Source organism: Diorhabda sublineata, chromosome 3, assembly GCF_026230105.1.
Source record: "Diorhabda sublineata isolate icDioSubl1.1 chromosome 3, icDioSubl1.1, whole genome shotgun sequence".
NCBI lineage: Eukaryota > Metazoa > Arthropoda > Insecta > Coleoptera > Chrysomelidae > Diorhabda > Diorhabda sublineata.
This window is the reverse complement of record NC_079476.1, coordinates 22,035,625-22,048,697: the sequence shown is the minus strand read 5'-3', so window position 1 is coordinate 22,048,697 and position 13,073 is coordinate 22,035,625. Positions and strand designations below refer to the sequence as shown.

General features: G+C 34.2%; 1 protein-coding gene across 5 annotated transcripts in view; it reads left to right on the top strand.

The window, feature by feature from the left end:
- Window positions 1–13,073, top strand: part of LOC130441097 (probable ATP-dependent RNA helicase DHX35) — a 33,079-nt gene that overhangs the window by 16,368 nt on the left and 3,638 nt on the right. For all 5 annotated transcript variants that reach the window (XM_056774622.1, XM_056774621.1, XM_056774619.1 and 2 more), the window contains exons 3-7: window positions 1,197–1,367; window positions 4,355–4,495; window positions 5,416–5,578; window positions 5,742–6,056; window positions 8,347–8,488. In XM_056774622.1, the coding sequence (XP_056630600.1) occupies window positions 1,197–1,367; window positions 4,355–4,495; window positions 5,416–5,578; window positions 5,742–6,056; window positions 8,347–8,488 (932 nt within the window). The remainder of the gene's footprint in view (window positions 1–1,196; window positions 1,368–4,354; window positions 4,496–5,415; window positions 5,579–5,741; window positions 6,057–8,346; window positions 8,489–13,073) is intronic.

Below are 13,073 nucleotides of genomic sequence, written 5' to 3'. Positions count from 1 at the left end.
GGAAAAAAGTTAATGGTAAAGTTGCACGTAATAAAAAATTTTCCAGCTTTTTTATTTAAATTTCTCTGACATAACATATGAAAATTTCAAATAACCAAGTCTTTGATTTTTCTAGTGTCATCTTGAAAAAATATTTTCTTATGAAATTCGGTGAAAATTAACCTTTGTATGTCCCAAACATGCTGTAATTTTTTTAATCTAAAATATTAATTTTTGTTGCGTTATTTTGACTTAATATCGAAAAACCTGTTGATGTGAAAATGTGACATTACTTTTGTAAATTTTCTCAGAAAAACCTAAATATAGTAGGCATTTCAAAAAGTATAATACATCGCATATTAACTAAAAATTTGGACATAAGAAAGCTGTGTGCAAAATGGGTGTTTTCATCGAGTGTTTGCAATGTGTCACAGAAATAAAGCCGTTTTATAACCATGAATGGAACGTGGGTCCATCACTTTGCCTCCCCCTCCCCGAAACAAAAGAACTGTCAAAACAATGGACTGAAAAGGGAGAACCGGCTTCAAAGAAGGCAAAGACCGTTCCATCTACAGGCAAGGTCAAGGGGTTCCTTTTTTGGGATGCACGTGGGATAATTTTCATTGACCACCTTGAAAAAGGAAAAACTGTAAACGAGTATTGTGCGAATTTATTTCAGCGTTTCAACGAAGAAATTAAGCAAAAACGAACCTATTTGGTTACGAAGAAAGTGTTGTTTCATCAATACAATTCACCAGCTCACACATCCGTTATTGCAATGACCAAAATTAATAAATTAAAGTTTGAATTGCTACCTCATCCACCAGATATCACCCCCTAGGATTATTTTCTGTTTCCAGACTTAAAAAAATGGTTCGGTGGTGAAAGATTTTCTATAAAAGAAGAGGTGATGTCTCGTACGAATGAACATTGCTAGAAAAAGTGTATCTGGGGCCACCCTCGTATATGGCTTGAAAGCTTACTTCCAGATGGATTGAAATATATTTAGTTTCAGCTGTATTAGTTCCACTGATATAAATCTAAAAAGTATCCTCTTAACACCATAAAACAAAACAACTGACGTAGATCAGCTGTTGTCTTTCATACCCAAATCGGTGGGAATAATGTGTCATCTTTTTTTAAAAATCTATTGTAATAAAAATCCATTTTGAACCTGGCGTTTTATTTCGCCTCATGTTTTTTCTCTTCTTTCGCAGTATCTAATTGAAGCAGAATGGCCAAAACAAATCGGCGTGTGCGAACCGAGAAGGGTGGCTGCTATATCTTTGGCAAACAGAGTAGCCGACGAAACAGGCACTCTAGTTCAACAAGATATCGTTGGATATGCCGTTAGATTCGATGCTTGCTACAACAATCCAAAAATTAAGGTAAGTCATAGTTTACTAAATTCAGTTTTATTGATAAAATATTTGCCTTACTCTTAAAAAAAGTCCTACAAACTTCCAGAGAGAATTTTTTCGGCACATTTCCAAATAATTTGGTACAAGAAAAACGAAGTTTTTTCACCCTCATCATCATCAAAACTATGTTACTTCGTTACTATGTTTTACATCATTTCATATATACTAAAAAAAGTGGTAACCTTAATCGACAAAGTTTTTAAGTCCATTTGTTTGTCTGACCCCAAGCGTACCTTGCGGTGTCGAAAATGTCGAACTCAAAATTTTGTCACACCAGGTCCCTGTTCATTCGATATGCTTTGCAAAGGAGAAAGAAGCTCATTGCGAGATACGGTTTTTTTAGGAGTGGGGTTTGGGTGATTTTTTGATGTTGAGGTGGTTTCTTTTCGTGAGACGCTCGCTCAATGTGCACGTCCCCTCTCTATCGCGCGTGGAATCGAATTTAGGTAGTTTGAATATAGAATAAAAACCAAAATGGCAGCTTTTGTGGTGTATTAACTAGGGAGCTGCATTCTTCTCTCTCTCTCCATTTGACTGGTGAATGAGTTAAGCATGTGACACCACAAAAACACCGACGATAGGTGCTTAGGATTCACCGAATAACGATCGGGTATCAACGAGGAAAGTAAGAATTAGATAGATGGGAGAGATGGGAATGGGGAAGTTTCCTCTTGAGAGCCATTCTGCAAAAAAAGCTAGTAGAGAAGTAATTAAGTTTTCATGGTTCGACTTGGCACAGTTTAGGGTGTCGGACGGGCATCAAATTAACAATGATTTATTCTTCTTTTTAAAAGTGCTCGAGTTTAAGGTACTATCTATGTTTCCCCATATGAAAAGGGTGAGCATGAGATACTTTAATACAGCAGACTTTGCGTGGAAGTACGCCAAAAGCACAGTTTCTTCCTTGATTTTTCGGGCAGCAGACATTTGGTGGCTGTTCTTCATAAAATAACAATGCTTATGCTATAGAAACCGGTCAAAGCTGTTCATAATTTTATGCGAAAAGTAACGAATTGAACCGATAAAAGTCTAAGAATAAATTCTGCGGGCAGGAAACAAAATCTTACATAGTTTGAAAGATGTCTCGGACTTTATTTCCAGCCTCGTAAATGTTACTTACATCCTGTTCCTGTTCCAGCAGACTGCAAATACTGGATTATGCTCAATACGAAAATTGCGTTAAAGTAATGAAAATAAACTTTCACGCTCCAGCAATAAATTGAACTAGTTCAATACTAGTTCGAGACGGCTACGCGCATGTCGACATATATTTTAGATCGTTTATCGTGCTTTATCAAGTTGTAAAATATCCATAAGATGGAATTTGGGTAATTAGTCGGTAGTGGAGATTAGAGTGAATGGTCCAGTGAAACTATAAAAAAACAAACATAATAATTTTCCCTTTTTTCGTATCTGTTTCAGCAGCAATTGTTAAGGACGTTTTCGTAACAGATTATAGTTAAATAATGCGTAGTGCGCCGAAGTGAGAAATATGATCTTAACGTACTGCCGGAACAAACCTTATTGATTGGTCTTGAATTTTATTTTCAGCCCTCGTTCTGGTATATGTTACTTGCATCCCTTAGTATACATATTCTTTAAATCATGATGCCCCGTGTTAACCTTTGGTGCCTGTTTTACATAAAACATGAAATGAGTACAACAATTAACATTTTTATCAAACAGGTGCTACGTACAACCAATTATAGCTCATTTTATTTTTTAACATAATTTTTACAAATTTTATCTATAGAATATAATTAAGTATGTTATCAACAACTTTTTATGGAAATATTTCTACTGTAGGACGTTCAACGTTAACGATTTTCATAAAAAGCTTGATAGCACCTACACTTTTTCAAGTACATATCATGATTTGAATTGTATTGAAATTTTTTATATTTCAATTATACCGGGTGGGCAACTGAGAATAGCCCTGAGAAACCCGTGGAAAAACAGATATACACTCACACACATCGGAAGTCGGTTTGCGGCATCGGCAAACGCTTTGTAACATCGGAAGTTACTTTTGAGGCAGCTGCAGTTGCTTTGAGGAATCTCCTCGTGCGTTCCTGGTGATATTTTTCAGCTGATTTGCCGCCGGGAGTGCAAGCCAAGAGATTTAGCAAATTTTCAAAATTTATCTATTCCTACGTAGTTTTGGGTACACGAATGAATAATTGGGGGATCTCAAGAGATAAAGGCGTACAAAATTCTTTATTGCTTTAACGTGCTACAGTGTTAAGTTTACTGAAATTTGGAAAATAACGAAAATGTTTTACTTAATAATTGTCGCTGTTCATACGGTGATATTCAAGCGTAGGAATAACACTACTTAAAATATTTCAAAGGACTCATGAAACGAATGTTTTTTTTAATCGTGAGAATCGGCATTTATTGATTTATAATTAAATATGACCTAGTCCCCATTAGTGATCTTGCCGTACTTTCACTAGTACATCGGCCAGCATATTTGAAACGCTTGAAGCAGCAATTTAATCATAAAAATATTTATATTAAATCCAGATGAGTTGCGATTTGATTTATAGCCGAAATCTAAATTTCGTTTTAGCTTCCATAATTATATGATATAATCCCAAATCTTATCCTGTAATTTTTTTATCTACCCTAAATGGCGATAATTATTATTCATTCATTTATTTATTTTTTCATGATATGTTGTAAACGTCCCAAAACTTTGCGTCTTTGCTGTTAACCCTACCCGATTTCCTCTCTTATGCAAGTTGCGCCTTCGACATAGGGAAAACTGCCCAGTACGCAAAGGAAGTCCAAAGATCCTCGACCAGAATCACTTGGATCAAAGGACAACCCCTCCAGGAATTTCAAGTCCTATAGCGAACGTACCCCCAATGATCCCTTTCTATTTTTTTTTATTTACGTTTGAAAAAAATTGATTAATCAACAGGATAGTTGACAATGTTTTATTTTTGCAGTATATGACTGAAGGTATACTCTTAAGAGAAATGATGGCAGATCCACTTCTGAAAAATTATTCCCTTATAATGTTAGACGAAGCTCACGAGAGGTCGCTTTATACTGATATCTTAATGGGATTAATGAAAAAGATTTTGAAGGTAGGTGATTTTTATTAATATACGAGGCATGTTCTTTCAGTAAGTACAGTTTTTAAAATCTCGCGACCACGCATTTACGATGTCTTCTGCATCTGTCAACATTCCTCAGATGCCAGTACGGTTGTTTAAGTCAAAGTACATTCTCCAATGGAGAATAATCTCCTCCGTGCTATTCAAAACAAAAGGCGCGGAATGATGAGTGGAGGCATCATTTTGCTTCACGATAATCCAGTACCACATCCCGATTTAAAACCCAGGGAGTACTACTTCGTTTCAAAGAACATCTAGGTGTTGAATATGTTCGAGTTATTGACAAAACAGGCGGTAGACATCTTTAAAGGCGAAATTCAACAGCTTAATGGAGAATATTGCAGGTCCCTTAATATTTGTGGAAATAATGTTGAAAATTAGATCAAAGTACAGTGTTTAAACAGTGTTTTTAATTACGAAACGGTGGGGTGAATTTATAAACACGCTGTATCTTAAGTAATTTATTTATATACTAAAACTTAACTAAACCATTCATTAACACTTATTACTAAACACTAAACATCGTTTGGTTGTTTACTGTTCACTATCCCGATGTATTCACTATAACATCAAATTATTTACTCACTTTCTCAGGCTATTAGAGACTTTTTTCATGTACTATCTCACTTTTCAAAATCTTCTTTGCCGTAAACAAATTAAAAGGCTTTCTCGGTCTCAACATAATGCAAATAGTACCGGCTTCACTGTCTATAAGATAACAAAAGTATGTTCTTTTTTCACTGAAAACGGGACTTAATTCAAAAAAAACAAGCTTTGCAATTAATCTTCAACAGAAATTCGATCAAAAGTAGCCGATAATGATTGTTGTTTATGTGAGTTTAGTTTATTATAGGCGATTTCTTCTTTTAAATAATGATGATTCTATATAGAAACGGAAAGAACTTCGACTAATTGTAGCTTCCGCTACATTGGATGCAAACGAATTACAGCAGTTTTTTAATGAAAACCCTACTGGCAATAAGAAAAACGACACCGCAGTTATAATGTCAGTGGAAGGAAGACAATTTCCTGTTGATATATTTTACGTAGCTGGTAAGTGATCTATGTGAGCTACGCCCCTCATTAGCGTTCGTAATATACTAGAAATTGATAAAAGTAATGAAATACCTTTTTTTCAAAACTTAATTACAGTTATAAAATAATTGGTAATAGTGCGCTTGAATATAAATAAAATTGTTGTATATTTTGTTATTAGAACCAGTGCCATGCTATATTCAAGCCTCTGTAGACACTGTTCTAAAAATAAACTCGTCGAAAGAACCAGGAGATATATTGGTATTCCTAACCGGACAAGAAGAAGTGGAACGAACAGTAAGACTACTAAATGAACACGAAAATTTAATCGAACAATCAAGAAAAAAGGAACGGATGATGATTTTGCCTATGTACGGATCATTACCTCATCACGATCAACTAAAAGTTTTTAGACCAGCACCGGATGGTTGTAGAAAAGTTATTGTCGCCACTAATGTTGCCGAAACATCGGTTACTATACCCGGAATTGTACACGGTAATTATTTATATTTGAATCGATTCATATTAACAAAAAATTCAAGATTGGAAATATTTCTAAATGATAACTGGTAGCTAATTAGATGGACTGCTACTTCTTCTGTTCTCCCATTGAGGAAAAACCAAAACTTCTAATAGAACTAAGGTAAACCATGAAAAGTATGGGGAGACCAAAGATAGACTGGTTGGATGCAGTTTTGAAGGATATTAGAGAGGTAGAACAAAATTGGAGCGAAAAAGTTATTGTTTCCTTTTGGTGAATCCAAAAGTTCAAAATAACATTCTAAGCAACTTACGACTCCTTATCAAACGATAATACACTTAAATTTGAGATTAACGAGCTCAAAACAAGTTTGAATTAAACATATTTTCCAATCGATTTTATATATTGAACCATAAAGTTCGAATTAATCAAATTGTATATTGTTTACCATTGAAGCATTACACCATAAAATTACCTGGACTTCTGTTTTGGCCGAGAAAGTGGCAAAACATCTGAAGGATTAACGTCGATCTTCCACAACTATATTCTCTTGGCTGATAGAGTTATAGACAGAGCGAGGACAGGGTTGTCCAAGTGGACCCGTACCTCTGATAGAGAGAGAAATAGCATCGGTTTACCAATCTCTACTCTTGAAGTCATGAAATTATTATCCTCCTTTATCGTTCCCACCACTCGAAACTTCGACATTACGGCGATCCGATTAGAATTGAAAGTGGTATTCCGATGTTCTTTCTCTATCCATCACCAGTTCATGCCTTCTTGAACAAGCTCTCATGCCTCGCTCTATCTTTAATATTACCTCTATACCTTGGCTGCTCTTAATTATTTCGAAAGAATTATTTTGAATGCCTTATTCCAAAATGGTTTTTACGAGTAACGAAAATAATTTTAGAAATCATTCATATTGTTTTCAAGGAGTCGAAATCCATTATTAATTCTTAAAAAAATAAACGGAATGTATTGTTCCTATACGAAGGTTGCTACTTAAGTCTTGAGTTATTTCGAATGGATACAAAACATGTAATTTGAACGCATCAACCAGTTCTTCAAGAGTAGAAAAACGTTGCCCTTGCAATTTATTTTTGATCTGCGGTAATAAATTGAAATCATTGGATGCCAAACAAAGACTGTTGGTCGGATGACCCATTAATTCGATGTTTCGTATGTTCAAAAACGTTTTTATTTAAACTGATGGGTAAGAGCTCGCGTTGTCGTGGTGGAGAATGATTCTTCTTCTGAGATTGGTTTGTCTAATTTTTTTGAACACACAAATGCTGGAATAACATTCAAAATTGGCCGTTCTACTTTGTTGTGATGAAATGGTGTCCAGTTATTCTATAAAAACAATCGACCATTTGGTTCAAAGTGCTTCGAGCGCCAAGAACTTTGTTGGATTTGACTCGTCTTGAAGTCTCTAGTTTCGGATTCAAATGCATAAATCCATGATTCGTTGCCTGTCACGATCTTATAGACGTCTTTTGAAGCACCGTGATTGAATTTTTTAAGCATTTTTTTGCACCAATCGACACGAGCTTTTATTTTTGAGCGATTGTCAAGTTATGCGGTATCCAACGCGAACAAACTTTCTGGCAGGCAAATGTTCATGCAATATTGAATGTATGCGAGTAGAACTAATTCTTAAGAATGCCTCAATCTCACGGTATGTTACATATCGATCTTGCAATAACAGTTCACTCATCGATGTTTTATGGTACAAGAACCGATTTTAGATGACCTTCAATAAATTTTTCCTGTAGTGATCTGTGACCACGATTGAAGCGAAACACGGTGAATCGAGATAATCGAAGCGAGTCGCTCAACACAGTTCTATTGATTTAATCCACGTCGAAAGTCATAGGAAATCATCGCACGAAAATGTTTCTGTGAGCAACTCACATAGCAATCGTATGACAACACGTTCTGAGTACGTTCACCATTAAAAATGTCAAACTTTATGATGGAAATGTCAGATTAATGTAATGACATCAGTGTTGCCACCTCACTGATTGTTCTGTTTTGCCATTTTCTTTTTGCTGTTGAATAAAACTTTTATTTTCGACCCTATTGAAGTCATTAAAAGCGTCCAAAGAAATATAGAATCGTGTCTTTCAACATAGTTTTGACGTTGGTTCATTCAATTTTTTACCACTCTTTCTCTGCCGAAGAAGTTCATGAAACTGTATGTGTAAGAAGTTTTGCCATTTTCCTTCGTTGAAAAGAATAAGAGAAGTACCAGTCCAGATAACTGAATAATCCACAGTGTGTACTTACATTTTTTTTCTAGTCGTTGATTGTGGATTCGTTAAATTGAAATGGTATAACAATGAAGCACACACTGACAGCTTAATAACTGTTCCTATTAGTAAATCTTCAGCAAATCAAAGAGCTGGAAGAGCAGGACGAGTAAGATCAGGAAAAGTTTATAGGTAAAAATATCTTCTAATATAAAATTGATCGGAGCGAGTCAGTAAATGAATCAACGAACAATTAAAAGCATAATAATCAATTAATGAGTAATGATGACTATTACTTATAAGGATTTAATTTATGCGTATGAGTAATAGCTATTACTTGCGAATAGAATACTTTCTAAACAACTATCAAGGAAAAAAAACCAATTTAATGTCGTATTTTGAAATTTGAACTGCTAGGAACGTAAAAGATCCGGAGGAATGTTGAGAATGAACGCGAATATGACGCTGGTTCGCTATTAAACATAATCTTAATTTGACATTTGCCCCGGTGTAGGTGTGTGAAACCCCTCAATTGGAATTAACCGGGGTTAATCAACAGTTCTTGTTATGAAATTCCCTATATGCTGCAGAATTTTAATTTTCTTGTATCTAGCCAACTGTTCGTTATATAAACCCTCATGAGCACGTACAAAGTCTATCAGCCTTTTACTAAGAGAAGTCATTTTTCAGGGTATCTGCAATTACAAACTACTCTAGAAAAGTGAGGTTATATTTATGATTTTCAGCAACGTAAAAAGTTAATTCCGACGTTAAGAGCGCATACAAACGCAATAATTGTGTGCGTTATCACAAGGTTTGTTCTTGGTAGCTGCACGGATACAAAGAACGATATAGTTCAGAGTAGTGCAGAGAGCAATGGAGCGTTTGTTGATTGTTGTATTTGAGGTTATTTGATGTGATTCAGGCCTTGTAGTATTAACAATAATGGAAAGCGATTTAGTACTTTTTGATATTTTAAATTCGTCCGTTGACGAAGATTTAGTGCCACCGTTTTCAGATTACACTTATTGCACTGCACTGGCTGAACTGGCTCTAGACTCGGTGCAAGCAGTACAGTGAACTGGGTGAACTAGTTCTCTTGTACTGCTACTAAAAACAGCGACACAAGCGCAGGTTCTGCTACTAAGAACGCTTTAGTGTGCACTTCCTAAAATAGTTCTGCCAGTGCAGCTACAAAGAAAAAACCTACAGTTTCTCAACGAGTTGAACTATCTTTGACATTTATGAACACCTCTAGAGCGCTTCATGCTTGCGTTCATTCTGTTTACCGCTTAATGATACATTTGATGAAAAGTTTGTCCTTGACTTATTCTAATTCACTGTCACTAGAATCGTGTAAATTCATTTCAATTCTGTATTCTCACGCGATAATAAATATTAAAGGTCGTGTGAAGCAAACTGTCATTGAGAGTAAACATTTCGATAAACAAGTCGTTGCTACGATACCGGAAGCAAAAGAAAATTCTTCCCGGGAGAGAAAAGGCCACTTTTGTCCCGCATACGAAGGAGGAAAAGCGAACGATTCGTCCTGGCGAGAAAAAAATTGTCGTTTTTGATGATCTGGTGCTTCGTTAATACGTTGAGCACCGGTGCGGTTCATTGGCCCACAACTGAACTTCCCCGCAGCCCAGAGTGGTACTACGCACGATGTATTTTATTTAAAACCTTCTCCACGGCCCAAGGGACCGTATTTAAATGTGTTTTAGAGTTTAGTTTGATCGTCCCGGTTCCTTGGAACATTATCCTATACTTGGTCCATTTGATTTGTTTTTCATGATCTTTAATTTCAATGTAAAACAAAAAACTTGGTTTTCATTTTTTTTTATTTTCTTCGACATGATTCAAATAATATTTTAATTTGTGCTACCTAATTTATGTTAATTTTGTTTTTAATTGTATAAAAAACATGGCAAATTTAAGGGCATCAATACGTCGAGCTCTGGGCCCTGCGGAAAGTTTTAACGGTAAACTTTCCCTCGGTGTGAAAACACAAAAAAATTCAGTTTATCAATTTTGGTTGGGACTCAAGAAATTCATTCAGTTCCTTCGGTCTTTAAGTCTAGGTTTTTTTGATACATAGCACTTCAGGAGCGCTGGTAACTTGTTACAATTTTCCAGATGAATAACATAATGAATCTCGTGGAAAACCCATAGTGAGAACGACTTGTACTTCTTGTTTACTTCAGCCAAATATACGGGTAACACTTTTTCGGAAAAAAGAAGTGGAAAGGCACTAAATGAATATTTTTACATTAATTTTCAAACCAAACCATTCGCAAAAGTGATAAACAAAAAGTTATGCGGTTTTTAGTCCTTGGGGAAAATTAATAATAAAATAATTATGAAACATAGTTTTTAATGTTTAAAGCAAGTTATGGGAACGTTTCTAGTAACCCGACACCGCTAGACTGCTGAATTGCAATCCCACGGATACTTTTCATATTTTAATGTCATAATGAGATATTTTTTAGCTTTCGAGTTGTAAGGTCTCTCTTTTAGTTTGTAGAAACAAAAATTATTTTTTAAAAAATAGTTTTAATAAACTATAAATTTAATTGGCGCAGTCAGTAGGATTGCAAATCGGTTCAACAAAAATCGTGACACCGGATCCTTTTGAAGAAGAATGAACATTTTCTTCATAGTACTGTAAGTCGAAAAACATTCCATTTTCCCTTTTCCAAAATAAATTTTCGATTTTTATTTACGTTTATATACTTTTATAAAAATAAAACATTTATAGTGACATAAAGTAAATTAGTTGATGAATGACTCAATTGTAGAAGAGTTAGCAGATTTATTTAATTCTAGTATATCTTTAGAAGAAAAAAGTAATATACCAGAAATTGAAACAATGGCTAATCCAAACTATCAATTATTAAAATTATATATTGATACAATTCCACAATACGAGGGCAAACCTCATACTTCAAATATTTTTCTAGATAACTGTAACACATTACTTTCTCAATTTTACGATGTAACAAATCCACAATTAAATAGTTTTTTATTACGCGCATTATTGAGTAAATTACATGGGCTGAAATAAAGCAAGCTCTTCAATTATGTTTTGGAGATCAAAGAAATATAGATTGCTTAGTGCAAGATTTAATTGTTTTGAGACCATTGAAAAATGAAACACCATACAATATTGGTATGCGATTTCAGGAAGCACGTAACTTTGTAATTTCAAAATTAAATGCTTCAAATGATGCTCTTGCAGCAAAAGCAGTTGAAATTAAAAACTATAGCGATTTAGCACTTAAAACTTTTATTAAAGATTTAACTGGTCAATTTCACAGTAATATACGTTTAAGAAACCCAGACACTTTAGAAATAGCTATGTCTTTAGTTATAGAAAAAAAGAATTTTATGTATAGTCAGAATAGAAATAATACTCTAAATAATCAACCTTACAAACCAACACCGAGAATTACTCCATCCAAACAAAACAATTATCATCCCAATTTCTCCAAAAATAACAACGCTAGTTACCCAAATTTCCATTCGCCATTATTTCATTTAATAGGAATTCATATCCTAATAATCAATTCTCGCAACCCCCACAGAATTCTAGTAATTTCAATCGTCCTTTCATACAAAATTCACAACCCCAGTCGAGGAACTATAATAAGTTCCAAACTCAAATACAACAATTTTCCAATCAACCCAGGCAAAGCCAGATATCGAGAGCACCTTCAAATCGAAGCAGAAATCAATCAAATCCCAACAAACCATATAAACCTACTCCAATGGACAACATTATCAGAGAAAATTTACGTGCACAGAATTATTTGCACATGATGTAAATCATCAAAATTATGAATTCAATAACCAACATGGTGAATGCTCGTACCAAACCCATGACGTCCAAAATAATTTTGATACATATACTAATCAAACATATCCACAATATGACAATTCTGATCAATACCAATTCGATGATACTATCAAATTTCTCAAGACCCAAATGAACATTTTCAACAAGAAGCCACTCAGAAAAATCCCACTTAATAACTTTAAATATATCTAAAGTAGTATTAATACTGATTTTAAGTTAGGAAAAATAGTATTTAAGAAAAACTTTCGTTATCAAAGTAAAAAAGATAATAAATTTATAGGACCTTATGAAATAACAGAAATTGTAGATAGGAATAAAGTAGAAATAACCTCAATAAAAAATCAAAAAATACATATAAAGGAACTACAACAACCTCCAGCTGTTACAGGTTGTCCACCCACATCCATGAGGGATCAAACCACTCAAGACTCCATAACTTAAATAATAACCCCGGTCTTCTACCTTACAAATTAGGCAATGCTCAAAATAAAATCGATTTTTGGTCTTTTATTAAAACTTTTCAACATTTCAGATATCATAATCATTTCGAAATCATACAAAACCACTTTAAAAGAATTCAGCAAACACTTCCAAGAGATAAAGATAAATCGGTCTCAATTAATGAATTTCAAAGTATATGCAACCTAATCTTAAATCTGAAACAAAAAATACAAACTCAGTTAAATCAAATAAATCCAGTTTTCAATATAAGAATCAAAAGAGGAGTAATAAAAGGACTTGGCTCAATAATTAAATCTTTAATGGGCAATATAGACCAAAACGATGCAGAAAAATACGATAAAGCAATTAACACACTTTCTGACAATCAATCAAAATTAAAAAATATAGTTAATTCACAAATAACACTTCTTCGAAATTCTATTTGTCACTGATTTATCAAATCGCTCCAACGTATCA